Source organism: Cokeromyces recurvatus, assembly GCF_025118155.1.
Source record: "Cokeromyces recurvatus strain NRRL 2243 chromosome Unknown BX663scaffold_20, whole genome shotgun sequence".
Lineage (NCBI taxonomy): Eukaryota > Fungi > Mucoromycota > Mucoromycetes > Mucorales > Mucoraceae > Cokeromyces > Cokeromyces recurvatus.
Window position 1 is genome coordinate 227,398 of NW_026251406.1, and position 24,904 is coordinate 252,301.

The 24,904-nt window shown below is 30.3% G+C and overlaps 9 protein-coding genes across 9 annotated transcripts; 5 read left to right on the plus strand and 4 right to left on the minus strand.

The window, feature by feature from the left end:
• Nucleotides 1-426: 426 nt before the first annotated feature.
• BX663DRAFT_515857 (Snf7-domain-containing protein) lies at nucleotides 427-1,439 on the plus strand. The gene is made up of 3 exons (XM_051528501.1): nucleotides 427-541; nucleotides 631-1,161; nucleotides 1,232-1,439. Exons 1-3 carry the CDS (start codon nucleotides 539-541, stop codon nucleotides 1,373-1,375), a joined length of 678 nt encoding a protein of 225 aa, XP_051380943.1. The 5' UTR covers nucleotides 427-538; the 3' UTR covers nucleotides 1,376-1,439.
• Nucleotides 1,440-1,953: 514 nt separating this feature from the next.
• On the minus strand, nucleotides 1,954-5,680 carry BX663DRAFT_140672 (uncharacterized protein). Its single transcript, XM_051521568.1, has 7 exons — nucleotides 3,905-5,680; nucleotides 3,097-3,815; nucleotides 2,857-2,999; nucleotides 2,626-2,782; nucleotides 2,429-2,508; nucleotides 2,108-2,368; nucleotides 1,954-2,023 (listed from the first exon to the last, which is right to left on the minus strand). The coding sequence occupies exons 1-6, from the start codon at nucleotides 5,620-5,622 to the stop codon at nucleotides 2,162-2,164; spliced, it is 3,024 nt and encodes a 1,007-aa protein (XP_051380944.1). The 5' UTR covers nucleotides 5,623-5,680; the 3' UTR covers nucleotides 1,954-2,023; nucleotides 2,108-2,161.
• Nucleotides 5,681-7,637: 1,957 nt separating this feature from the next.
• Nucleotides 7,638-9,963, plus strand: BX663DRAFT_140697 (uncharacterized protein). Its single transcript, XM_051521569.1, has 5 exons — nucleotides 7,638-8,530; nucleotides 8,585-8,741; nucleotides 8,797-9,014; nucleotides 9,073-9,368; nucleotides 9,457-9,963. The coding sequence occupies exons 1-5, from the start codon at nucleotides 8,082-8,084 to the stop codon at nucleotides 9,735-9,737; spliced, it is 1,401 nt and encodes a 466-aa protein (XP_051380945.1). The 5' UTR covers nucleotides 7,638-8,081; the 3' UTR covers nucleotides 9,738-9,963.
• A 929-nt stretch (nucleotides 9,964-10,892) lies between these two features.
• BX663DRAFT_475973 (P-loop containing nucleoside triphosphate hydrolase protein) lies at nucleotides 10,893-11,201 on the plus strand (the record flags this gene model as incomplete). The annotated part of the gene is made up of 1 exon (XM_051524255.1): nucleotides 10,893-11,201. A coding segment is annotated over one exon (309 nt), but the record flags the coding sequence as incomplete, so codon positions are not given.
• Nucleotides 11,202-12,343: 1,142 nt separating this feature from the next.
• BX663DRAFT_515867 (uncharacterized protein) lies at nucleotides 12,344-13,222 on the plus strand. The gene is made up of 4 exons (XM_051528502.1): nucleotides 12,344-12,607; nucleotides 12,628-12,825; nucleotides 12,879-12,936; nucleotides 13,004-13,222. Exons 1-2 carry the CDS (start codon nucleotides 12,448-12,450, stop codon nucleotides 12,753-12,755), a joined length of 288 nt encoding a protein of 95 aa, XP_051380947.1. The 5' UTR covers nucleotides 12,344-12,447; the 3' UTR covers nucleotides 12,756-12,825; nucleotides 12,879-12,936; nucleotides 13,004-13,222.
• A 3,138-nt stretch (nucleotides 13,223-16,360) lies between these two features.
• Nucleotides 16,361-17,379, minus strand: BX663DRAFT_140894 (uncharacterized protein). The gene has a single exon (XM_051521571.1). It carries the CDS (start codon nucleotides 16,899-16,901, stop codon nucleotides 16,647-16,649), a length of 255 nt encoding a protein of 84 aa, XP_051380948.1. The 5' UTR covers nucleotides 16,902-17,379; the 3' UTR covers nucleotides 16,361-16,646.
• On the plus strand, nucleotides 16,604-17,331 carry BX663DRAFT_475975 (uncharacterized protein). The gene has a single exon (XM_051524256.1). The coding sequence runs from the start codon at nucleotides 17,022-17,024 to the stop codon at nucleotides 17,193-17,195; it is 174 nt and encodes a 57-aa protein (XP_051380949.1). The 5' UTR covers nucleotides 16,604-17,021; the 3' UTR covers nucleotides 17,196-17,331.
• A 1,019-nt stretch (nucleotides 17,380-18,398) lies between the features above and the next one.
• Nucleotides 18,399-20,096, minus strand: BX663DRAFT_515872 (nicotinate phosphoribosyltransferase). Its single transcript, XM_051528503.1, has 3 exons — nucleotides 19,893-20,096; nucleotides 19,207-19,719; nucleotides 18,399-19,125 (listed from the first exon to the last, which is right to left on the minus strand). Exons 1-3 carry the CDS (start codon nucleotides 20,083-20,085, stop codon nucleotides 18,575-18,577), a joined length of 1,257 nt encoding a protein of 418 aa, XP_051380950.1. The 5' UTR covers nucleotides 20,086-20,096; the 3' UTR covers nucleotides 18,399-18,574.
• Nucleotides 20,097-21,331: 1,235 nt separating this feature from the next.
• Nucleotides 21,332-22,934, minus strand: BX663DRAFT_515875 (major facilitator superfamily domain-containing protein). Its single transcript, XM_051528504.1, has 3 exons — nucleotides 22,719-22,934; nucleotides 21,956-22,642; nucleotides 21,332-21,886 (listed from the first exon to the last, which is right to left on the minus strand). The coding sequence occupies exons 2-3, from the start codon at nucleotides 22,502-22,504 to the stop codon at nucleotides 21,365-21,367; spliced, it is 1,071 nt and encodes a 356-aa protein (XP_051380951.1). The 5' UTR covers nucleotides 22,505-22,642; nucleotides 22,719-22,934; the 3' UTR covers nucleotides 21,332-21,364.
• Nucleotides 22,935-24,904: the final 1,970 nt, after the last annotated feature.

A 24,904-nucleotide genomic window follows, 5' to 3' on the forward strand; every position in this document is an offset into this window, starting at 1 on the left:
TTCTTCAAAAACAAAGAAGAATCGTCATGAATAATGATTATTATTCTTCTTTCGTTTAATGCACTTTCATTACTATTGAATGATTAATTGTAACTAAGGCTAAAAGGTAACGGGTATTTTTAACAGACGTTGTGCTTGCTAAATATAGCATATTTTTAGTAGAGTTTGATAAACTTCATCTAGAGAATCTTCACCCTCCTTTTATCTTTTCTTTATCAACATGCTCTTTTATTATGATAAATGTCCATTTACATTTAGGAGTAAACGAAAGGTGACTTGTGTATTAAGTGGTGCTATTTATGAATGAAAAAAAAAAAGTTCTAATCAATTGCATTATAGCCGATTAAACTCACTTACTGATGATACTATTTAAAGCCCCGCCTTCTATATAAAGTATTTGGGTGTGTGTGTGTGATTTTGCCCTTATTTTTTTTCATTTTTTTTTTTCAGTTTTATTTAATAAAAATAAATAAATATACACATACAAACATTTATATATATATATAAAGAGAGAGAGTGAGAGAGACGCAATTATAAAATGGTAAGCTAAATTAGTCGAAACATAAGATGGAATGAAAAAAATAACATTCAAAAAACCTAACAATTCTCTTTCCTATAAATAAAAAAAAGGATTTCTTATTTGGAAAGAGGAAAACACCAGCAGAGCTTCTTCGTCAGCATCAACGCGCCATCACAAAGGCGCAACGTGAACTCGATCGTGAAAGAGAAAAACTCGAAAGACAAGAAAAGAAATTGATAATGGATATTAAGAAGTCTGCTAAAGCAAATCAGATGGGTGCCTGTAAAGTGATGGCTAAAGATCTTGTACGTACTCGACGTAACGTTCAAAAATTCTATCAAATGAAAACACAGCTGCAAGCTGTAGGACTTCGTATGCAGACTTTGCGCTCAAGTCAGCAAATGGCAGAGGCTATGAAGGGCGCTACAAAGGCTATGGGATCTATGAATAGACAGATGAATTTGCCTCAAATACAGAAAATTATGATGGAATTTGAAAAAGAAAATGAAATGATGGACATGAAAGATGAAATGATGGGTGATGCTATTGATGATGCATTTGAAGAGGATGAAGAGGAAGAAGAAAGTGATGAAATTGTAAATAAAGTTTTAGATGAAATTGGAATTAGTCTTAACCAAGAGGTAATAATAATAATGATGATGATGATGATAATAGAGTCATATATATTAACTTTTTTTTTTTCCTTTTTAGCTTGCAGAAGTTCCTTCTGGTCTTAAACAATCGGAAAGTGCAATGTTTAATTCTAATGGCGCAGAAAGAATAGCTCAAACAGAAGGATTATCGGCTGATGATGCAGCTTTGCAAGCAAGATTAGATAATTTAAGAAGAGAATAATAATTTTTTTTTTAAGCATTGTATTGCAATAAATAGAAACACAAGAGCACTTAAATACCCATAATAGATGATATACGTAAACTAGATGAAAGAATGTCTTTATGTATGTTATCAATCTATTTCAACTAAGCTCAAACCCAGTATGTGTATTTATAGCTAATAATAATCATTTTAGTAAATAATTGAAAGCTAATAATGATAGCGTGCGTATATTACCATAACATATCTTTTCTTTTAAAAGTGACTTTTTCGTATAAGCTGGTAGCTTTAAAAGATTAAAACTAATAAGGATATATTAAGTATGAATACTAGAATAGGAATGATATATGTGTATTATAATTTACCATGTTGAGCTAGATGGTAATCTTCCAGACTTGTTAATATTCATCTTGAAAAATGATTTCACTAGCTTTACACTATCCATATTGCTTGAGGCTGCATCAGTAGATACCATTCGAACTGTAAAAGGTGGCTGTAAGTAATCAAATCCGCCTAAGGGAGGCTTAGGACAACCCGTTGTAAATTTAAGAAACGCTCTCTTTTCCTCAGAAGAGAATTCCCCTAAAATCTGCCAAAAGAGACGAATAACAGGATGATGATCAAAATATCCATTTTCATATTGAGTATGTCTACGTAAATCGTTAATATCTATTATGTAAGAAAAAAAAGAGAGAGAGAGGGAGCATTTAGATTCTTTGTTTTTATTCTTCTTTATACTTTTTCTATGTTTACCAAAGTCAGTATCTTCTCCAGATAATACTCTATAAAAAAAAAAAATTGATGTTATTATTTATTTATTTCTTGTTTTCTTTTTAAATACCTTTGTAACTCTGGAGGTGAAAATAGTCGAATCCAATTTTCAGATATAACAGTTCTGAAGCCATGAATAAATGCCTTTGTTTGCTCTCTTGCTCTTTGATTCAACTTATAGTCTGCCATAAGGTAAATGTATTCTATTTTATTACTGTTTGTTACTGTAGTATCTCTTCCTCTCTAATGAAATAAAATTAGTACGCATATATGTGTATTTACTACATATCATCAAAATATTACAAATTTTAGCTCATGAGATTCGATCTTTCCTAAAACTTCTTCATTTGTTTCAAATGATAAACACAGGTCTTCTACATCACCTTTTTTTTTTTTTTTTTTTTTTTTTTTTTTTTTTTTTTTTAAAAAAAAAAAAAAGAAAGAACCATGTTAAATGAACAAGGACAAAAGGTTCCACTATATTTTATAAACTATTATACCTTCATAATGTTTTATAAAGGTCAAGTTTCGCCAAACTTCTTCATCTAATTCTTTTAATTCTTCTAAAAATACATTTCGACCAAGTAATCTTGCTAATAAGAAGCCAGCAAATTGCACATCTAACAGTATTCCTTCATAAACTGCCTTTCCAATTGCCTTTTACAATATGTATATTTATGCATTTGTATTTAGTACTTTTTTTTTTGTTAAATATGTATTTGTAATTTTACTTTTCCAATAAATTCAAATAATTCGATATGTTGACGATCAATAAAACCTGAGGTTGCACTAGGATAAAAACTATTATGTTTTGTTAGAGAAAATAGATCATAATTAGGTTCAAATGCTTCTGAAATAAGCATTGTAAGAAAATCTATAAGATTTTTTATAGATGAGTGTTTTGTATTTATTAATATATTGATATACATACATATACATATATATATATTTTTTTTGCAATAGATACATACCTTTAAAGGGACCGCCCTGATCAATCCCTGCTTCTTCTACTCCTAATTCATTCACAAAGGAGACACGAATCGTTCCTTTCCAAGCAGAGGGCGGTAAATTGGAAAGAGCATGAAACCCATCTTCTAATACATAATTCCGTCTTACATTGATATAACGGTTTTTAGAAATCTTGGGCACTACCATGGATTGATCCAGAGCAATCCAATCACGAAATATTTGAAGTCGCATATCAAATGAGACTGTATGAGGCATGAGCTGAAGGACACGAAGAGGAACTGGATCCCCCTGCTTCAAATTGGTTAAGAATAAAGCAGCAGATGAAGATGAGGATGTAGATGATGCTATTTTTTTCTTTCGTGCCATTGTTGATGTTGTTGTTGTTGTTGCTAGTGTCCCCCCATTATTATCATTCTGTATTGAATTATTCATGGTTTGAAATAAAGATGAAAAGAAGGATTTGACTCCGTTTGTCATGGAAGATACAAGTAACCAATGGTTTGGAGGACAAAAAGGATGATGAAGATCTAAATCATATATCTGTAATAAAAGACGTCTAGCTGATTTAAATGATTCAGCTGCAGGCGGTAATTCTGCTGGAATGTCTGTATGTTGCTGTATCAATGTAAAATAAAATGAATTTAAAAAATCGCTTATATCAATTAAATCTTCTGGCGAAAAGGGTGTTTTATGCGTAAAGATATCAACATCATCCAGAGTCCTACCCAAGAAATTTTTTTTTTTTTAAGAAAATAATAATAATAATAAAAGAAAGCTTAAATTTAACTCGTGATGCTTATATATGCTTACAAAAATACAATAGAGCAGGCCTCACAAAAGATTTTAAGTACTTGAATAAGAGGTTCCTTTTCAATGTTATTTTGTTTAGCTGCATCTAAATAAATAGTCATTTTCCCCTTTGGCCCAAAATGATTCATCAATTTCCATAATTGCGGCATCAAGTCTGAAGTAAAGGCAATACGATAAAAGATCACCCTTCGGTGAGCCTTAAAGAGTTGTGTTAATTGAATATACATGGAAAAAATGGCTTCAACCTCTATCGAGAATAAAGCTAATTCACCACTGTACTTTTGTAAATCATATTGCTGATGGATGCCCTTTAACTTACTACTAAATGAAAGTCTGTTATTTTTGTTAGAGTTGTTTAGAGAAAAACGAGAATGAGGGTGACGAAAGTGGATAATGTCAGTAAAGACTTGATCCATAAAGGATCTTGACCAGATATATTCTATTTGCTTCATAATACGATCAAAGACAGCACTTGAAATAGTATTTCCCCAACTTGCTCTTGACCATTTAAAGACAGGATGATAATGAGGAAATGATGAAGGTGATTGCTTATCTGAAAAAAAGGACTCAATATGATCTAGAAAGAAACGTACTAACTCAACCAATCGTATATGTTCCTCTGATCTTGTAGGGTTTTTAGAACTATTCCAAAGATCAATCAAATTAGCTAATAAAAAAAGGCCTCCATTACCACTTAATGATTCCATCATATCTTCTGTTTTATTGCACTCATTCCTTTTATTGAACGTCTTCAACATCAAGTGAGGTGTACAGGCACCTAAAGCCCATTTTCGCAATCTATCTGTCATCATTGTATTGATAAGTGAAGTAATACATGGCACAGCCAATGTAGTTGTCCACAAAAATTGAGATGCTGTATCCATATCTAATGCATCACTTGAAAGCTCAGCATGTTCAATTGGGTACAATGTCAATCGTGTCATGGTAGTAAGCCATAATTTAAGTGCATTTATCTTGGTCATATCTTGTATCTTTCTATCTTCGAGTTTAATGATCTGTTCAACACATTTCACAAGTGCGGGCCTTAGTGAACCTCTAGAGCGCTGACATAGAGTTACTTTAAGAATTGATTGCGCTATACTCTGTAAGACTTTATCTGGTATATCTATTAAATAAGCTACATCAACAAATTGTTTAGTTTGGTATGTCTTGGGGTTAAGAAATTGTAATAGAAAAGTTAATAATTCAGGTCCAGTTGAAGTTGTGTTATCACATTGCTGATGAATACATTGCATAATGATATATTCTAAATAAATTCGTGCTTGATGCATATACCTCATATCGATCAATAATGCATAAAAGGGCACTATTGTTGTTGTTGTTGTTGTATGATGGGAGAATTTATTAGCTATCAAACATTTGACCAATTTCTTTAAAGCTTCAAGTTGAACTTGCATATCATTCTTTTTACGAGTTAAAATACAATATAAGCCGAGTAATTGATAAAAATCAATTATAGAAAATAAATTATTATTATTATTATTATTTTCTTCCATTTCTGCATTCCACCATTGCCAACATTGGGCTTGTGCTTCATTTTTTTCTTGTCCTCGTCTCCACCATTTCTGAATGACTAAGGCCGCTTTTGTTTCCTTTTCTATCTGTAATTTTTCTATGCGTTCTTTTTCTCGTTTATCCCTTTCTAGTCTGGCATTTTCTATAAACTTTTTCTTTGATTGATCAGAAGATGTAAACATGAACGTATGTGTAAAGAAAAAGAAAAATTAAAATAAAATTAAAATAAAAAATAAAATAAAATAAAAGGACAAAAATTAAAAAAAAAAAAAGTTAATGCTGATTAAATGCACTACATAAATTGATTTTATATTTGCACAACCAGTACGATGGATATTGTCGCCAATTAACAAATATTCGTTGGCAAAAGAAATTCCAATTTGTCGTTTTAGGGAAAAGCGTATGTGTCGCAAAAGTATTATTAAAATTTTTTAGAGAGGTTTTTTATATAGACATTTAATAATTCTGTTATAGAACAAGCTCTGGAAATAAGCATAAGTAATAATATTACATAATACAGGACAAACTATAAGCCTGAATATGAAATAAAAGATATCACATCTTTTTTTTTTTCCATCTTATTATCTATTGTACACTCTTTGAAAATCTATCTCTTTCTTCTCTTTAAAGCCGTTATTCCTTTCAAACTGATCAAAAACTAAAGAGTCTTGTTATCATGATCGTCATAAAAAAGAGCTCAATTGCCATAATACAGTAGTAAGAAAGCTTACAGCTTAACTATTTAAAATGCAAAAACTGCCAAGAATATTTTGTACAATTGAAAAGGAAAGCTTTCCACAACAAAGCTAAAAGGGAACATATTGTAAGAAAAAAAAAGCGTCTAGATTGTGCGTGTGTGTGTGTGTGTGTCTAAAAGTAAAAATAAAACTGCTGTATAAAATGACATTTTCTATATTATTGATAGCTTATCTACTCTTATTCTTTTGGAGAATGTATGAACATCATGCTCTATTGTGTAACTGCATTTGACTAGTTTTGGCTTAATTACTTTACAAGAATGTTCATGAATATAAATACCAAACTTCTTTTCTTTTTTCTTACTTTCAAAGAAGACGGTATTTCCTCACTACATTCAAATAAGAGGCAAAACTTATCTCTAAAGTGTTAAAAATAAAAGAGAAAAAAAAAGAAAAGGAGAAAGGCAGTAGAGAAGATTTAACGCAAAGTGAATTAAAAACAAAAAAAAAATAAAATAAAAAAACACTAAAATTTAGCTTTGATAAATATGAATATACACCTTTTGCCAAAATGATATCGCAAATTTTTTTTTAAAGTGTCACACTTTTGAAAAAAAGAGTGTCGTATTTTTTCAGAAAAGAATGTCGCACTTTTTAAAATAACAGTGTCGCACAATTCAAGAAAAGAGTGTCGTGCCTTTTAAAAAAAGATGTCGCATATATGATTGTTTATCAAATAGGATGGCCTGCAAAACAGTCATCGAAACGTCTAGTGAAATAGCGCACAAATCCTTCAAAAGATGACTGGGCAGCTTGGCTGCTAGCATCTGCAATTATTTGAGGTGAATAGTGTCTTTTTTGAATATAAACTCTCTTTTTACACTACTCTTAACAACAGACCAAAAGTGCTCTATTGGGTTGAGTTCTGGAGAGTAAGATGGCAAGTAAATTCACTTATAGCCATGCTTGATCATTTCACCGATTATTTTACCTGTTTGTATGGGCGCATTATCTATGATCAGATAATGTCCTTTCATTTCAAGAAATTTGTCCATCTACACATCAGTAGTAGCAATACTTTAAAGTAGCAAACAAACAACTCATTGACAAACATCTAACATCTAAATTTATAATTAACATTGGATATAAAAAATATATTGATTTTATTTATAGTTAACGCATCTCTTTTAGCTTCAAAGTTGAACACTTTTACTAACAGGAGTAACCACGAGAAGGTAAAGATGCTTCTACTCCCAAAAAGAATTATGTTTATCCCCCAGACCGATAGCCCTACGGCTAGAGAAAGAAAACCCAGTAGAGGAAATACGATACATCTAGGGATCAGGCTATTGTTCTAACGCGCTACGGCTAGGAGAGTAACCCAGGAATATACGGTGCATCTAGGTCTCAGGCTATTGCCCTACGGCTAGAGAGAGATATATCCAAGTGAAAACGGTACACTAGGGATTACGCGCTTAACTTTCCAAACATAATTAAACTGTCCTACGGCTAGGAAAGAAGACCCAGTAGAGGAAATACGATACATCTAGGGATCAGACAGTTGCTAAATTACCCTACGGCTAGGAGAGTAACCCAAAAAAAACACAATACATCTAAGGATCAGGCTATTGCCCTACGGTTAGAGAAAGTGGATTTAAGTGAAAACGGTACACTAGGGATCAGGCAATTTAGACTAAATGGAAAGAGAAAAAAAAAAGGCAAAAAATTTTTGAACAGCAAAAAATGGTCCTTAATTTTTGGAAAAAATGGTGGGAAATTCAATAAGAATAACGTGACTGTTACTAAGAGGGACAATTTAATGCGAAGGCAAATAAATACCGTTTTCTTTCTGCTATAGCAATATAATTTGTTAGAATGAGCTTAGAAAGTCTGAATGATGGTAAGTCATTAATGTCATTTATTCACCGAACTTAATTAACATAATGTGTTTGCAACTAGAAATCGCGTCGCAACTACTTGATTTGGCGGGAGAAGCAAAACAAGTCCAGTGGAGCAGCTTCGTCGAACAAATGTCATCGCATATTATAGACAGTTACAATGGTGATCATAAAGCAACTTATTGCTCAAACTGGAAAAAAAAGTTCAAAGACGTTTCTAAAAAGTTAGGACTTAACGTAATTCGTGACGAAGGACATGTGGATGTTTGGACTGAGAAAATTACCCCTCAATTATTCAAAAACACAACTACTTCAAAAAGCAGTTCTCATGCTTCATCGACATCTTCATTAAGTTATCAACGTTTATTAAGCGAAAATGACAAAAATTTAATAAGCAGTGTTCATCAAAATATCAATCACAAGTGGGTCTTAAGTTCAGGCGCCGTAGTAGAAGATACAATTTATAAACATGCCAAAGATTTTAAAGTCGAACAGTAAATAACTATCTATGCAGTAACAGAAGCTTTTTTTAATTAACAAAATAATAGCCCTCTCCACTCATATATTCTTAGTATTGACGATCAGTTGAATTCTATGTTTACTGCAGATGAAATTAAAGAGATTGAAAAGGAAAGTGGATTTACTGATATGAGCAAAAGTTTACCTGAATCACTTGTCAATATCTTAATGAAATTAAAAGGGAAGGTAATAGGCATATATTTTAATGCTTTAACTTCATGAAGTTAAGCTGCTTGTATAGAATGATTTCAAATCAATAGATCAAACTTTTCAAGAAATGCGCTATGACCGAAGAACTCAGCCTGCAGAATACTGGTGTCGCAACAGCATTTTAAACTATTTGGATTTATTTATTGAAAGTGATAATTTTACTCCTTTTGTCACTGAGGAGGATCTTCTAAATGATATGTATGGATTTTTAAAAAGTACCAAAAACATCAGCAGAACCACAACAAAAAGGTAAGTTTTTACAAATATTTCTTTTCAGCTTCTGAATACTAATATAGCTTCTCTACAGTGGCTGTCAAAGTAGTGCCTCCAATAGCAATAAAAATTCACAACGAGAGCTTGGTACCAATCAACAATTAGTACGTCAAATCAACGGAGATTGTTCCGATCTCACCTTCAAGTTCCTTTCTTCGGAGTTAGGCTGTGTAGAGATTGGTTTGGTTGACCATGGAGCAAATGGGACAAAAGAATTGCAAGAATCGAAGTTGAAAAGTCCTAAAATGATGCGAAGCTTTTGCAAGCAGATGATTGACCAATACAAGATCAAAGCGAACAAAATCAAAATTGTATCATTCATTATCAATGGTAAGTCGAAAACAAAACCATCAGTAAATTATTATTATGAGATCATTATCAGCTTATGCTAACCTTGCAATAGGTTCTTTTATCACAGCTCAAGTTATGACATTCACCAAAGGTTCCGTTGGTATTTTGTTTTCCTCTCCTCGCTTGAAGATGCCCGAAAATATTAGTCAAGTACCAGCTCTCCTTCCTCCAATCTTGGCTTTGGTCTATAACTGTACTTTAATAATCAAAGAAACGGCGCAATTATTGAAGGATGAAAGTACGCACGTAAATTTAAATCCTTTCAAAAACAGCGACTATTTCTTCCCGGACAGCTTTGTATCTGAGTCAAAAGACTCATCAAAAAAAAGAAAGATCTCCCCTACATGAGCTGGTGCTTTTTTTATTATTATATACACTCTTATCGATCATTATTAATCAATACCTATAATCATTATACCTACGATATGTTCAATTTTTATTGTTCTTATTCATTTTAAATTCATAGCACAAAAAATATCACCCCTCATATTATTAACCTTATATTATTGATTAGTTTATTAAATATTATTTCTTCTTCATCATACAGCATCACGTCATATAAATTAAAAACCAGCGTTTTTTTTTTCTACTTGTTAATATAATACAACACCCATTAATATTGTTATCGCACAGTATCGTAAAAAGGGCATTTCTTCTGTCAAGAATAAATAAACACTAGTGGCGGTAGAGAACTAGTGATTTAAATAAAGCAGTACGATAGATTTTATAGCATCAATCCAGAAAACTCTATTTTGGCAGAAGTGTCAAAGATTTTTGCCGTAGTCTTAGCATAACAATTCAGAAACTAATGATGCGCTACTTTTGTACCGCAAGAGTTTTTAGAAAGTTGTTTGAGCTTAAATGCTGAGATACTACTCACCAGTGCGTTTGATGAATATCTTTTTTGAAGCGTTCCCAAACAATTTTAGAATCTCGCTCGCTCTTAGAGATTTACACGTTCTTGTTTAAAGCAGAACTGAGAGATTTTTTTAGCAGTATGTCATTGGAGATACAGACATAATATTTCTTTAAGCCGACAACCTTCAAATAAAACTTAGATCGTATAATTATTATTGATTCTTTTATTGCAAAATTTATTAAAGATAGTAAAGGGCTACTTGCTTTATAATACGTCTACGCAGTCTCTGTATATCATTGGCTAAAATATTCTTCGATATGTCTCCAAACAAAGGAAAAGCTCTTCTTTATAGGCTATCTTACAAGTAGGGATCATCATTTTTTATACTATGTTTGTGTAACGCACAGAACCACGTTGCCATTACTGAGGCATTTATTTCAGTTAACTTGCACTGAGGATTAATCCAATTAGATAAAAAAATGGTGCAATATAAATAGACACAAAATTATTTGACATACTTACCCCTTTTTTTATTTCTTGTTAATTATTAATCAAATAGTAATTACAGTATAGAAGAAAAGCTGGGATGCGAAGAAAATGTGTTTCTTAATCATTCTTTTTTTTTTCAATCTCCTTCGTAGAGAGAGTATCAGTTTAAAATATTAGTTGTAGGAGATTTGAGTACAGGGAAAACATCGATTTTACGACGATTTGTTCACAATACATTCACTGGTCACTATAAGTCTACTATTGGGGTAGACTTTACGCTGAAAATAATCCAAAACGAGCCTGATATAACGACTAGTTTACAGTTATGGGATATTGCAGGACAAGAACGATTTGATAATATTACTAGAGTATACTTCAAAGGTACTGCTGGTGCTTTTGTTGTTTACGAGGTATCAAGAGCAATAACATTCGAAAATGTTTTGAGATGGAAAAATAATATTTAATCATTCTATTGAAGTCATTGTTCACATATATCTTGTCTCCGCATAAATACAAGTATTATTATTGTCGTATCCATATATATATTATAGCATTACATTATAAAACATACATTTACACTAACGCAATTATATCCACCATCCAAGTTCTAGCAGTTTCTATCAATAATCAGAAGTATTCATTTATTCTATCTTTAAATTAATATGATCTACAATTACCAAATCTATACATCTGATAGTGGCTTACATAGAGACATGTTGTACAAATTTAATATTAACCTGTCAAACTTATAATAAAGAATAACAAGACAGCAATAACAATAACAATCAGGATAACAATACGATGAAAAGCAGTAGCAAGAACTTGATAAATTTTTTATATCTCTTCCTATAAATACTTAATAATTCAAGAAGCAATAAAACATTATCTTACAATCTGGTTAATTTTTACTTATGATTTTTTTTATTATTTTTTTTTAAATCTTAGCTACTCGCTCAGATAAATCAATTATTGAATTTACTTTTTTAAAATACTTAGAATACATTTATTATGTGCTGGCATTTGCACAAGCAATAGATACTTCTTATAATTTGTGGAAAAGTTTACTGAACTTGGTGATAATATTTTCTGTCACCAGAAAAGTACCAAAATGCCCTTGACCAAAGGATGGTGGACTTCCGTCATCAAGCAAAAAAAAAAAAAAAAAAAAAAAAAAAAAAAAAAAAATTACATACATACATATATGAGTAATAGCAGTAGCAGCAGTATTAATAGTAATTTAGTCTAATAATAATAACTGTTCATTTATTCATTCTACTATATAGATATATGCTCTAAGATAATATAACATATCATAATATAACGTATCACATCATAACATATTATAATACAATACAATACAATACAATACAATACAATACAATACAATATAATATAATATAATATAATATAATACAATGTAGTAAACTCTACTCCTCTATTTTCACCTATCCTTTGCAATCTTATTCTATCTTGTCTGGTTTTATTTTCTCAATCTTTCTCTCTCTATCCATCTGTCTATCTATCTTCTTTCCTTTTTTTTCCTTTATTTATTTATTTATTTTTTTATTTATTTATTTCTTTTTTTTTCCTTCCTTCCTTCTTCCTTCTTCCTTCTATATTAAGTTAAATTTAGGGCGGAGCGCGAAATGTGATTTTTATAAACTCCGCATTTTCCTTTATAGGAATATTTTTCAATGGTTTATTAGATGTATGTGCTATGATATTTATGACATCTTGTTTATTGATCAATATATTGCTAAAGTTTTGATTTATTATGTAACTGCCTTTTTGTATAATTGCATCTATACGCTTTATTTCCTGTTGTTTACAGTCGGCGATTATAATTTGGCCTGCTGTTATTCAATTTTTTGTACATAAAAGGTATTGCAGTGTCTCACAAAATTGCCTACATAATTGTTCAAATTTACTCTTGTTTAGATATACTTTTTATAAGAGGTAATATATATTATAGATATGGTTATAGCTCTTCATTAGCCCTTAATTGTTTCTCTTTTTAATGATATAAAGGTTATGAAAAATGTATATTATAATGCTTATTATTTAATTTCTGAAGTTATCATGTAAAAACTGTTTATAAATTGAGTGTTTAGTTTCAAATAATAAGTCAATTAGATATATACCCTGTTTAACTGGCTTTTATCTGGAAAGTCTCTTTGATGCGTTTAGGCATAATACTTTCTTTATGTATTATACATTAATATGCCGTTACTTTGTTTTACGAAATATTTGATATTGGCTTTCATACCTCGCCTATAGTGATCGTTTGTCGTATTTGTATATAGTATAATTGTGATGGAACGTTATATAATAAAGAAAAATAAAAAGAGAAAGAAAATAGAAAAGAGAAAGGGAACAAAAGGAAGTATAGTTTAAGACTGTTTTTCTTAATAAAAGAAAAATAAAATAAAATAAAAATAAAAATTGAAGGTTAAAGATTATTTGTGTCTAAACAACTGCTTGTATTTATACTAATGAATCCTGAATTAAAGAAATAAAAATAGCTGTCAAAGAACATGAGCCAGGAATCGTTGTTCGTATTCAAATATACATTTTGTTGACTCAAGAGACTGATTTGTATGGATTATCTATTGGGTGTTATAATAATCTGATTAAGTTTTAAATAAAAAATTTATTGTTTGATTTGAGTATAGGTTCCTGATGTCTTTTATATTTTTATTCTATTGGATCAAAGATGACCTGAATCCTTTGTCAAGGTTATAAAGATAAATACTTGGAACTGATACGATGTCTTATAATTGATACATCTAGACAATTGGATACCAATAAGTTTTATATTATTTACAAGATGTTATGTACAGAGTTTTATTTCATATTCAGGCTTATAGTTTATCCTGTCTTATGCAATTCATCTATTATAATATTACTTATGCTTATATCCAGAGCTTGTTCTATAATACCATTCTCAAAATTGATGCCCCAACTTTTTTTTTCATCTTATTATCTATTGTACACTCTTTGAAACTCTATCTCTTTCTTCTCTTTAAAGCCGTTATTTCTTTCAAACTGATCAAAATCTAAAGAGCCTTGTTATCATGATCGTCATAAAAAAGAGCTCAATTGTCATAATACAGTAGTAAGAAAGCTTATAGCTTAACTATTTAAAATACATGAACTGCAAAGAGTATCTTGTACAGTTGAAAAAGAAAGCTTTCCACAACAAAACTAAAAATGAACATCTTGTAAAATTGTAAGAAAAAAAAAAGCGTCTAGAATGTGTGTGTGTGTCTAAAAATAAAAATAAAACTGCTCATTTTTTATATTATTGATAGCTTATCTACTCTTATTCTTTTGGAAAATGTATGAACATCATGCTCTGTTGTGTAACTGCATTTGACTAGTTTTGGCTTAATTTCTTTACAAGAATGCTCAATATATTCACATGAATATTTATACATATAAAAAAAGTAAACAAACTTCTTTTTTTTTTTCTTACTTTCTTACTTTCTTGCTTACTTTCAAAGAAGACAGTAATGCTTTACTACATTCAAATAAAAGACAAAACTTATCTCTAAAGTATTAAAAAGAAAAGAGAAAAATAAAAAAAGACAAGGAGAAAGGCAGGAGAGAAGATTTATCGCAAAGTAAATTAAAAACAAAAAAAAAAAAAAAAAAAAAAAAAAAATACGCTAAAATTAAACTTTAATAACTTCTCCTTGTTTATTTTTTTTTCTCCTGAATTTTACTATAAAAAAAAGCACATTTTTCGTTTTTTTTTTTCCTTTTTTTTTCTTCTTCTCTTTTCTTTAGCTTTTTTTTATTTTTCCTATTCTTCTTTATTTTTACTTGAAACCATAGATAGACACTGTCAGGGTTATGAAGTGTGCTCAAGTCACATAGCTTGGCTTACTTGAGTTTGTAGAACTGTCCGTTTATAACATGGCTAAAGGAGAGGCCTAGACTCTCTTTTGGTTACTACATGCATATCCGCCTTCACCTTGGGTTATTACAACCTTAGATAATTGATGGGACCTTATCGAATTTTGACTGCTCAAGTTTGATTTATTTTCAAAGGGGGAGGGAAATAAAAAGGATACTTGGGGTTGGGAATTGTAAACCTGTTCCTTTTAGGGAGATTAGCGTACTCTTTGTCTGCACCATTGAAAGGGCTTATCTCAAGGCTTAGTTTTCCTGTTTTTCTTTTTGGAGGTTTTTCCTCCTTTTTATTTTTATCTAGTTGCTGTTTATAAAATAAAAATAGATAAGGATGCACAGCTTACGTTTCTGACCGTGGTTTTTTCATCTATTTATTTAGTTGAAGAATCCCAGCTTGTATTTACTGTTAAGTCAAAAGTAGATGCTAGGGGTCAAAGAAGGGACATTCTCAGGTAAACAATAGTCAGGTCGTGCACTTCATGTATCTGGATTTCTTCCACTTCGCCACGCTACAGGTCAGAATGTTTAGCCCGGCTTCCAATGAAACTTACATCCAACTGTATTTTTTTATTGGGTTATGAGGTGAGGAATCCTATCTTTTTCTTCTAGCAAGGCTTGGGCCAGGTTGGACTTTGCCAAGTGTCTACTAGTTGAAATTGGACGTTTATCTTTCAAGTAGAAATTTAGAGGGAGAAGAAAAAATTACAGCCCGTATCAATTTGTATGGGTTGTAATATTATTTTTGGGATTAGATATGCTTTCACCTTCTCGTGGTTAATCCTGTTAGTATCAAGTCTCTTCTACTAAAGAGATTTGAGAACTAAGAAAAGCATCTTTTTTTATAATATTAATAAAAATGAAAAAAAAAAAAAAATAATAAAATTGTGTTCTACAATAAAGTTGCTTCTCTAATAATATAATAATTAAGCGTATATAACAAAAGTGGTGAAAGACTATAACAGCACAGTGTATAAATGCTAAAAAGATTATTGTATATTTTCCCTAAGATTTCTTTCCTCTCGAGGTAAGTTGTGTATAATTAAATAAATTCAGCATCACTAGAATGTAAATTGTCAGAATAAGACTAAAATTAGTCAACATTCATAATGAGCATTAATAGTCAGATTGCTGTACAAAAGACTGTTCATCGTCAGGGTATAACTTGAAGTTGTTTCAAGTCTTGCCTTCATAAATATTCATTATTCTATCTGGAAACAAACTAACTTCCGTTTTCCAACTAGTAATTTTTTTTTTAACAAGGAAAATTTTCTTTGGGTATTGATTATTGAATAGTTATATATAAAGACTGAAGGGAGGCTTGACCGATTCATCGAAAAGATGTTGTTAAAATATCTCAGCCTTTTCAAAGGAATCTTATTTTTTTTATTACAAAATTTTCCACAAAGACAATCCCTTTACACCTCAGTATCGTATCTACGGATGGTATAATGACACTTAATACAAGAAACGTATTCTTGAAGTCTATCATGAAAACAAAAAAGATTGCCATTTGACATCACTTGTAAAACATAACAATACATTTTTGGGAAACGATACTGTTAGATAAAGTATTTTAGTGAGGCATTAATGAAGGTCATCATTGTTTTGAGGTTTTTGTCAGTTACATATTGCTCTTGGATGAGCATTGACTTCATAAAGAATATAAAGAGTAATTGTTCCTTCAGTGAATTTGTCTCATTATATGGATTAATTAAAGAAAAATCTATAAATTGACTAGAGTTAATGTACATGATGTGAACATACATTTAATAAGAAACTATTGCCATCTTTTATTATGTACTATACTTCTTGATATTCGATAACTTCTTTTCATAGTTTATATGTTGATATACTCACTATTTATCGCTAACTTAAACCCTTCTACAATGCTTGATTGATTTTTTTTTTTTTTTTTTTTTTTTTTTACTTATAACATAGAGTAGATTGTCTTAAAGAAATAAAGAAAAAAAAATAGCGTACATAATTGAAAAAGATTAACTCTCTTTCTTTACAATATTTAAGAAGGTAAACATTATTTTTGAAGAGGGTTTGGGAAATTCGACATGACATTGAAAGAAACAAAGTGACAGAGTTTCAAATGGGAGGTTGATAACGAGATATATCCAGTCGAAAGCGCAACTGATTACGACCGTTATGCACAATTGAAATCCTCTCGAGAAAGAAATAAAAAACGAAAACTGAAATACCGCCAAACGACAAAAAGCAAACGAATAAGGGAACGAAAGCATGTAAACACTATAAGAATGCAGAGAAAGAGAAGCTCTTTTATCTTGTCGAGGAAAAAAGGAATGAGCGTTCGTGCTTCTGCGATGTATCTTAATACCAATGTCCGCACAGCATAAGGCTGGATGGCCAAGAACAACAAAGCTCCTCAGGAGTATATTCAAAGAGCTACGAGCAGCGGAAGACCAGTGGGTAGATCACCAATCTTAACCAGGGAGCATAAGGACCTCATGATTGAATGGGCAGACGAAAAAATCCGACTCCATTACATTAGACAATATGCCAAATGTATTAACTGATAGGTTTGGCAAACTCGATATCAGTAAAAGCGGCTTTAACAAATTTGTAAAGGAGAAATGTAAAATTACATTCAAGCAAGCATGTTTACAATCCGTAGAGAGAAACAGCCCTGAAAAATTTGAAGAGTTGTTATAAAACAAGCTCTGGATATAAGCATAAGCAATATTAGAAAAGATGAATTACATATTACAGGATAAGCTATAAGCCTGATTATTTAATAAAAGATATCATATCTTAATGTATGTAACATCGTGTAAATAACATAAAACGTATTAACATGCAATCATCTAAATGTGTCAACTAAATAAGATATCGTATCATTTCTAAATATTTATTTTTATAACCTTAATAACGGATTCAGGTCGTCTTTGATCCAATAAAATAAAAATATAAAAGACATCGGGAACATACTATCTCAGTTAGAATACCCTCCATTAAATCATAAACTTTCATACTCTTCTCGTCGTACAGGTTATTGGGCCTATCTTCGTAATAAAAAGATCTCTCCATGACTGAAACAAAAAAAAAGTTCAGGAAGAGGAAAACACTACGACAATTTAAGCCAATCTGATGTGACAATTCGCTTTTCCTAAAACGATAATCGACAAAAATAAAAACGACAAATTGAAATTTCTTTTGCGACAATTATTTCTCAACTGCCGACAAATATTTGTTAATTGGCGACAATATCCATCGTATTGGCTGTGCATGTATTTATAAGCAAAATTTGTTTATTGATAAGCGTTATTACATAAGAGGAAAGGAGAGAAGATAATAGAATCAAAAATAATAATAATATAATTACTTCTTGATAATCTATCTATCCTAATTAATCAAAAATAGGCTTGAATCTATCTTCTTATAACAATAGATCTTGTGTATAATTGACATTCTCTATTCATAAGAAAGATAAGTTTATTCAAGCTCATATTTTATCATGTTTTAATATCAAACTATGTAATGAGTGATAGTATTTAAGACCAAAAAGAGAGAGAGGGATAAGCATTTTTAAAATATTATGTAATTTGATGAATGTAACAATGAATGAGATATTATTCATGCTACTCTGCTAGCTAACAAGACTATATAGAGTCATTTTAGAAAGAACTGTATACGATTTGTCAAGTTAGTGTAAAGAGATAATTTTGCATATACTATTCAAAGTATATAAATATATCCTATACATGTAAAAAAAAAAAAAAGGCGTTTTATTATACATTTAATGTTTTGTATTATTTAATAATGGTAATAATTTATATTAGTCGATGTGTCCATATATATATTTGTATGCATGTATGTAATGTCTTTTTTTTGTTTTTCTATATAATTAGTTGTATGCGTATATATCTGGAAAAAAAAAAAGAAAAAGAAACATATGTTATTGTATAATACCCAATTCACGTTCAAAAGCGGTGACAGTAGCTTGGTCAGCACTATGCTTGAGTGCGTCATCACTCAATTTGATTACACGCTTTCCATTACATTGCTTGAGTTTAATTACAATATTTAAAGCTTTACTCTTAACTTCCTTATCACTTGCTTTATAGAAATCATTTGTAAAAGAAGTACCAATACCGAAACTAGCTTTAATTCCTGCCTTGCTAGCTTTCTCTTGAAGATTAAGAGCACGTTCAACATTTAAAGCATCAGAAAATACAATCACTTTCTTGGATGGATCAATACCAAGTGATTTATAATGAGAGACCATAGTATTGATGAATTCACCAGCATCACCTGAATCTTGACGAACACCCGCGTATTTATTGGCAAGATCAGCATCAAAATCCTTAAGGAAAACTGAGGTAGTGAATGTATCAGTCAAGGCAATGCCCAGATTACCTTGATAGACATCATACCAAATCTTTAGTGTATTACGATTTGCATGTTTTATGCCTTCTAATGCTGATACAGCCATAAAGAATTCATGTGCTTTTTTTTAAAAAAAAAAAAAAAAAAAAGTTAGAAAAATGGCATTTTTCTTCTTATGCTCCTTAAAAAAAAATACTTTACCAACTGTACCAATAGGAGGTAGATTATACTTCATTGCTAAATAAACATTACTTGTACCCGTACAACGACCTTGAGGTTCTTTTCCAGCTTTCTTACATTCTTCATAATAGGCTTCAGAAGTCTTATGAATAGCACCCATAACCAAATCGTGTGTCTTAAAATCACGACGTCGACGTGTACCAAATTCAGCAAACATACAACCATGTTCCACCAACTGTCTTGTCTTCTCACAAGCGCGTTCTACTTGATCTTCATAGTTCCAATCACGATCTGTGAAACGGAAATAGGCTTCAGAAATTAATGCCAAAAGAGGGACCTCATATAGAATAGTTTCCAACCATGAACCTACAACTTCTAATTCAAAATCTTGTGTCTCTGGGTTATAACTTGTCTTGACTTGTTCATCAGGTTTGAATTTGAATGTAGAAAGATAATCGATATAGTCTTTGTCTAAGGATGACAAAGTTGAAAGGTATTCACGTTCAGTTTCAGTTAACTTGAGGGATTGCATATCTTTTTTAACAGATGTATATAAATGTATAAATAAATATAGATAGATAAATAAGCAAAAATATATTCATATATATATATATATAAAAATAAATAAATTCAGACATCCTCTTCTTTTCTCTCTCCCTCTTCTTTTACTACTCTTTTTTATGTTAATGTTATGTTTCATTGTTTACCTTTAATTTGCTGTTTAAGCCACTCAACTGATTGAGGATTCAAACGAAGATCTTTTTCGCGATTAGTAAATTGATACACAACAGGAATGTCATTCTTATAATGTTTGAATACAGCTTGTTGCATGGTGAATTTATAAAGATCATTATCTAAAATGGACATGAGAGCCTCATGTTGGCTTTTATTTTGCGACATTGTTGTAAAATAATATGTAGAAAAAAGAAAAAAGTTTTCTTTACTCTTCCAAACTTAACGATTTATATGTGCACATGTATATGTATCGGAGTTTAATTATTAATTATGACAGAACTAATTAGTACAACTTATCAATGCATCTCATCTGTCATCAATAAATACTATGTATATGCTGTATATATATGTATATAGATATATATTTAAAGATGATATAGGGTACCGAGTAAGTTATATTTTTAAGATAATATCTATATATACAATCACGGCAGTAAACTCCTTTTATTTGTTTATTTTTTTATGATAGATTAGTTGATATTAGAGCCTGAAATGCGTCATATTAAATTCATTCTAACGTAATTCTAGCTATGCTATCCTATAATAAAAAGCTTTTATTTATAACAATAAAATTCTACTCAATTATATACACGTACATGTTGAGATGATTGATCTTTAGTCTTTAATTATATAACATCATGTCTTATAATATACTCTTTGTATTATATTTAAAAGAAAGAAACAAAGAAACAAAAAAAAAAAAAGTATATCATATCAGTTAATGATATACAAGCCTAAGAAACGATTGGGGAGAGAGGGAGAGGAGGTTTTTTCTTCCTTCTAATAAATGATATAATATCAGTAAGTTTTATAATATTGAAAAAGGTTACAATTATCACTCGATTAAAAAGGTAGCAGTCATTTTTTTTTTGATTTTGCATAATAATAAAAAATAACGTATCTACACTTCCCTCTTTTTTTTTCGGCAGGATTGTCTTGAAGAAGCTTGTTGCTTAGTTACATTTATACGGAAAAGCATGGAAATTATACCTAATTTAGAAATTAACATGTATGTAAATAGAACGATCGAATATCATTTGTTTAGACAATAATATAAGCTAACACATATTTGTTAAAAGAGTTTATTATTATGTAATATGATGGTTTTATATGAATAATAACTACAATAATTCATATACATCTTCTTTTTTTCTTGTCTCTATAGTTATTATAATGTATTATATTCCACTATAATTGTCTTACCCTTACATACTAAACACACACACATTGATAACAATAGGAAGTGCCAGAGTATATATACATATATTCTAAAATCTAGTTAATGTATTATTACTATTATATTTATTAAACTGAATACAATTTTTTTTTAAAAAAAAATGGGGGGGGATATTATAATTAAAGAACTATATGTAATGGATATGAATGTATTGTTATTTCTTCTATTTTTTTTTTTTTTTTTTTTTTTTTTTTTTTGGAAGCGATTTTAAATACGTATCCACTTCCAACCACCTTTCATGATACGGGCCCAGCCAGCGAATAATGCACCTATAATGATAGTGACACCAGCCCAGATAGCACCATTTGCATAATTGGGTGGTTCTGAAAGGTTAATTAAGGCAGTGGCAATAGGTGTACCAAACAAATAGCCAAAGAGATTGGTATAGTAAAGCATACCGATAGCAGGACCAATATGTTCAAGACCCACAATTTGTGGTTGTACTGTAGGGAAAAGAGCGATATAACCACCACCAAAGAAACCATAAAGGACAGCAAATGCCCAAAGTGAGCTTTCATTATGCACATTAATCCAAATAGCTAAACAAAGTACGCCACAAATAAATGTACAGATGAATAAACTATTGAAACGTCCAATTTTATCACCCATATAGCCAGTAAAGACTCTAGCAACTGCATTGATGGCAGACGTAATAGCAGACAGGTTAGCACCAACCCAAGGACTTAATTTGAGTGCATTAGCATGAGAAGGTAACAAAAAGAAAGGGGTCTAAACAAAAAAAAAAGTAAGTTATATATACAAAAACCGATTCTTTTGTTCGTTTGATTAAATACATACCATATAACCAAAGGTAGTAATTAAACCATGCAAAAAAATGGTAGTAAATAAAGGATTTTTAAATAAATACCAATTAATAATCTTTCTTCCACCACCTGTCTTTTTAACATCACCAAAGGGACGTACGAAACAAGTGGCAAATGAGAGAAGAACAAAGACGATAATACCATCAATTCTAAGAGCCCAACGATAGCCAATTGATTTGATAATAGCCATACTAATGTTAGAAACTACAAGACCACCAATACCAGAACCAGACATAGCTAAACCAATGGCCAAACCTCTTCTTTCAGAGAACCATTGTTGTGGGGCACCAATACAAGGAAGACACACAAATGAAGCACCAAGACCAAATAGCACACCTTGTGTCAATAAAATATGCCATACTTCAGTTGCAAAACTAGCTAAAATTAAAGCTGCAGTACATAAAACCGTACCAGTAGCCAACATATATTTAAACCCCATTTTTTCGATGAGAAGCTGATTGATTGGACCCGTAATGAAAAAGAAGGCTACACAAATAGAACCAACCCAAGACAGCTTACTCATTTCACCAATGTAGACATTTGATTTATAATAATTTAAAAATACGCCCCAACTATAATTGTAACCAAAACTATAAAAAAAAATATATATAAATCAACTATAAAAAATGACAAGTATTTTCGCTTACATTGCAAATAAACCCTATTGAGTAGTAGAAATATCAGATCCATTCTTTCTTCATTATTATTATTATTATTATTTAGTCCTCCTTACATACCATGAAACAAGACACAACTATAAGCCAACCTCTTCCACCATCAGGAGGTGTAATATAATGAGGCTCTGAACCTAGAGATATCTTTTCAACGTCAGGAATGCTTTCTTTTTTTCCTTCTTGCGGAAGCCTGTTATCTGTATTCTCATTTAAAACAATTGAAGCCATTTTCTTTTTTTATTTATTAGACTAAAACAAGAAAATTTTTCAAAAAAAAAAAAAAAAAGAGAGAGAGAGAGGTCGAGATCTATAGTTTAAATATGTACAAAAAAAAAAGGTTAAATGTATTTATATGAAAAAAAAAGATAATGTATATGCAGCAATTTGGTTGGCTTACGGCAAATCAAATAATTTTCATATTTTGATTTTCATTGATAATTGTTTCAAAAAGAATTCAACAAGTCAAAAAGGTGACTCATACATATCATTACTATAGGTTATTTTTTATTTTATTTTTTTCATCTAAGCGAAAATTAGTTACTATGGTTTTTTTTACATAAATGGTAATGACTTTGATTTTTTATGCTTTTTTTTTTTAAAAAAAAAGGGGATAGTGTATTATACATCTTTTTTTTTTTTTTTAAAAAATTATCATAGAAAAATATAATAAATTATGACAAAAAAAAATTAGATGAAGAAAAGCTAAGATGATGAATATTTGTTATCGATACAATCTACTATGATAAGCAATATGAAGCATACTGTATATTTGCTTACTTCATCATTAATGTGGCTTGAAAAAAAAAATAGGGTCCCAGAAAGTTAAAAAAGTAGTCGCAATTTAAATGTACATATTACCTTACTGCAGCATATACTGTTCCGAATTACCAACAAATTATTCAATTGACGGAATTCTAAAATACAGACAGCATTCTATAATACACGCATATTTTCAATAGAAGATACCTGAAGCAGAATAATCATGGAAGATGGTGACAGCACTATAGATTATATGATTGAATTAGAGAGAAAAAAACGTTGAACCTTAAGAATTTAATAATTCATTCTAATTGAGTCTGATTCTGATGAAAACTACTTGAAGTGTAGACTGAGAGGCTTGCATCTGATGAGGGAGTAAACTAACTATTAACCAATAAGTCATAGAGAGGCAATGATTACATTGCTTATATGAATAATTAAAAAACCTCTGTATATTTTATTTGGATTTAGTTGAAGATGAAAAGGATGTAAAGCTTGATCATATTTTCACAAATACAACAGCTACTGTCAGTCTTGATAATACTTTTTTTCTTCTGTCAAGATAAGCCAACAGATACTGTGTTAGAAAAAAAAAAGGAAAGACAAAGGCTACTTATTTACGGGAAAAAATGATTACTGCATTTGGAGGTCTTTACATACATTTATTATGGTTGCAGTTGGTCTTTATAAAACAAAGCTAATAGGAATAAATCATCGTTTATTACATAATCAAGAGGTGATTCATATAACAAAACTAGTATGTTGTATCTCATAGCATAATATTCATTCTATACTCGGTTATTACTAGAGCATTTGAGTATAATAATAAAAATTTAAGAAGATTATATATACATATACCAACGATGATGCATATCATTATAGGATACTATCGCATATAATAATACTATTAGTAGCATATGAACAAGTGATATTGCTGAAATATTCACGTTGATGCATTTACCAGGAATAACACTTGATTCTATTTTTAGTAGCAGTCACAGCTCATCAAGGGGGGAGGAAAAAGATACATGATTTTTATTGCCAAGATGACTGAAACTTGTAAGAAACAAATAAATAGCCCACTTCTTCATTTTCTCCATATTGTTTTTTTTTCTTTAACATAATCTTTGAATAAACTATATGAACATTTCACAGACCTGTCTTTTTTTTTATTTATTCTAAAAAAGGTATAAAAAATAATCTTACCTACAAAAAAAATTGTAGGTATTTAAGCATTTCCCTTAAATAAAACTTATCTGCTTTATTTCTATATAGAAAGATTTAAAGGATAATTTTTTTCTATAATCTTATCATTGACTAATATTATAATATGTACACGAGTAGTAAGTTATACGCTTCTTATTCCCATTTAGATCCTCTTCCTTCAAACTCAATACGACACAGTCCAGCTGCACCACCTGAAGCAAGAAACGCCGAAGTAGATTTATTTGGATTCCAAACAATCTATGTATATAATAGTAGTAGAATAA

Excerpts from the sequence above, each read along its gene's own strand:
- BX663DRAFT_515872 (XM_051528503.1), bottom strand. The coding sequence starts at position 20,085 with ATGTCGCAAAATAAAAGCCAACATGAGGCTCTCATGTCCATTTTAGAT. Across the intron at positions 19,720-19,892 it reads GCTTAAACAGCAAATTAAAG|ATATGCAATCCCTCAAGTTA; the intron begins GTAAACAATGAA and ends CTGTTAAAAAAG. Across the intron at positions 19,126-19,206 it reads ACCTCCTATTGGTACAGTTG|CACATGAATTCTTTATGGCT; the intron begins GTAAAGTATTTT and ends TTTAAAAAAAAG.
- BX663DRAFT_140894 (XM_051521571.1), bottom strand. The coding sequence starts at position 16,901 with ATGCTTTCGTTCCCTTATTCGTTTGCTTTTTGTCGTTTGGCGGTATTT.
- BX663DRAFT_475975 (XM_051524256.1), top strand. The coding sequence starts at position 17,022 with ATGGCCAAGAACAACAAAGCTCCTCAGGAGTATATTCAAAGAGCTACG.
- BX663DRAFT_515857 (XM_051528501.1), top strand. Across the intron at positions 1,162-1,231 it reads GAATTAGTCTTAACCAAGAG|CTTGCAGAAGTTCCTTCTGG; the intron begins GTAATAATAATA and ends TTTCCTTTTTAG.
- BX663DRAFT_140672 (XM_051521568.1), bottom strand. The coding sequence starts at position 5,622 with ATGTTTACATCTTCTGATCAATCAAAGAAAAAGTTTATAGAAAATGCC. Across the intron at positions 3,816-3,904 it reads GCCTGCTCTATTGTATTTTT|GACTCTGGATGATGTTGATA; the intron begins GTAAGCATATAT and ends TTTCTTGGGTAG. Across the intron at positions 2,509-2,625 it reads CTTTATAAAACATTATGAAG|GTGATGTAGAAGACCTGTGT; the intron begins GTATAATAGTTT and ends AAAAAAAAAAAG.
- BX663DRAFT_515875 (XM_051528504.1), bottom strand. The coding sequence starts at position 22,504 with ATGAGTAAGCTGTCTTGGGTTGGTTCTATTTGTGTAGCCTTCTTTTTC. Across the intron at positions 21,887-21,955 it reads TTACTACCTTTGGTTATATG|ACCCCTTTCTTTTTGTTACC; the intron begins GTATGTATTTAA and ends TTTTTTGTTTAG.
- BX663DRAFT_515867 (XM_051528502.1), top strand. The coding sequence starts at position 12,448 with ATGTGCTATGATATTTATGACATCTTGTTTATTGATCAATATATTGCT.
- BX663DRAFT_140697 (XM_051521569.1), top strand. The coding sequence starts at position 8,082 with ATGTGTTTGCAACTAGAAATCGCGTCGCAACTACTTGATTTGGCGGGA. Across the intron at positions 8,531-8,584 it reads AAAGATTTTAAAGTCGAACA|CCCTCTCCACTCATATATTC; the intron begins GTAAATAACTAT and ends ACAAAATAATAG. Across the intron at positions 9,369-9,456 it reads TGTATCATTCATTATCAATG|CTCAAGTTATGACATTCACC; the intron begins GTAAGTCGAAAA and ends CTTTTATCACAG.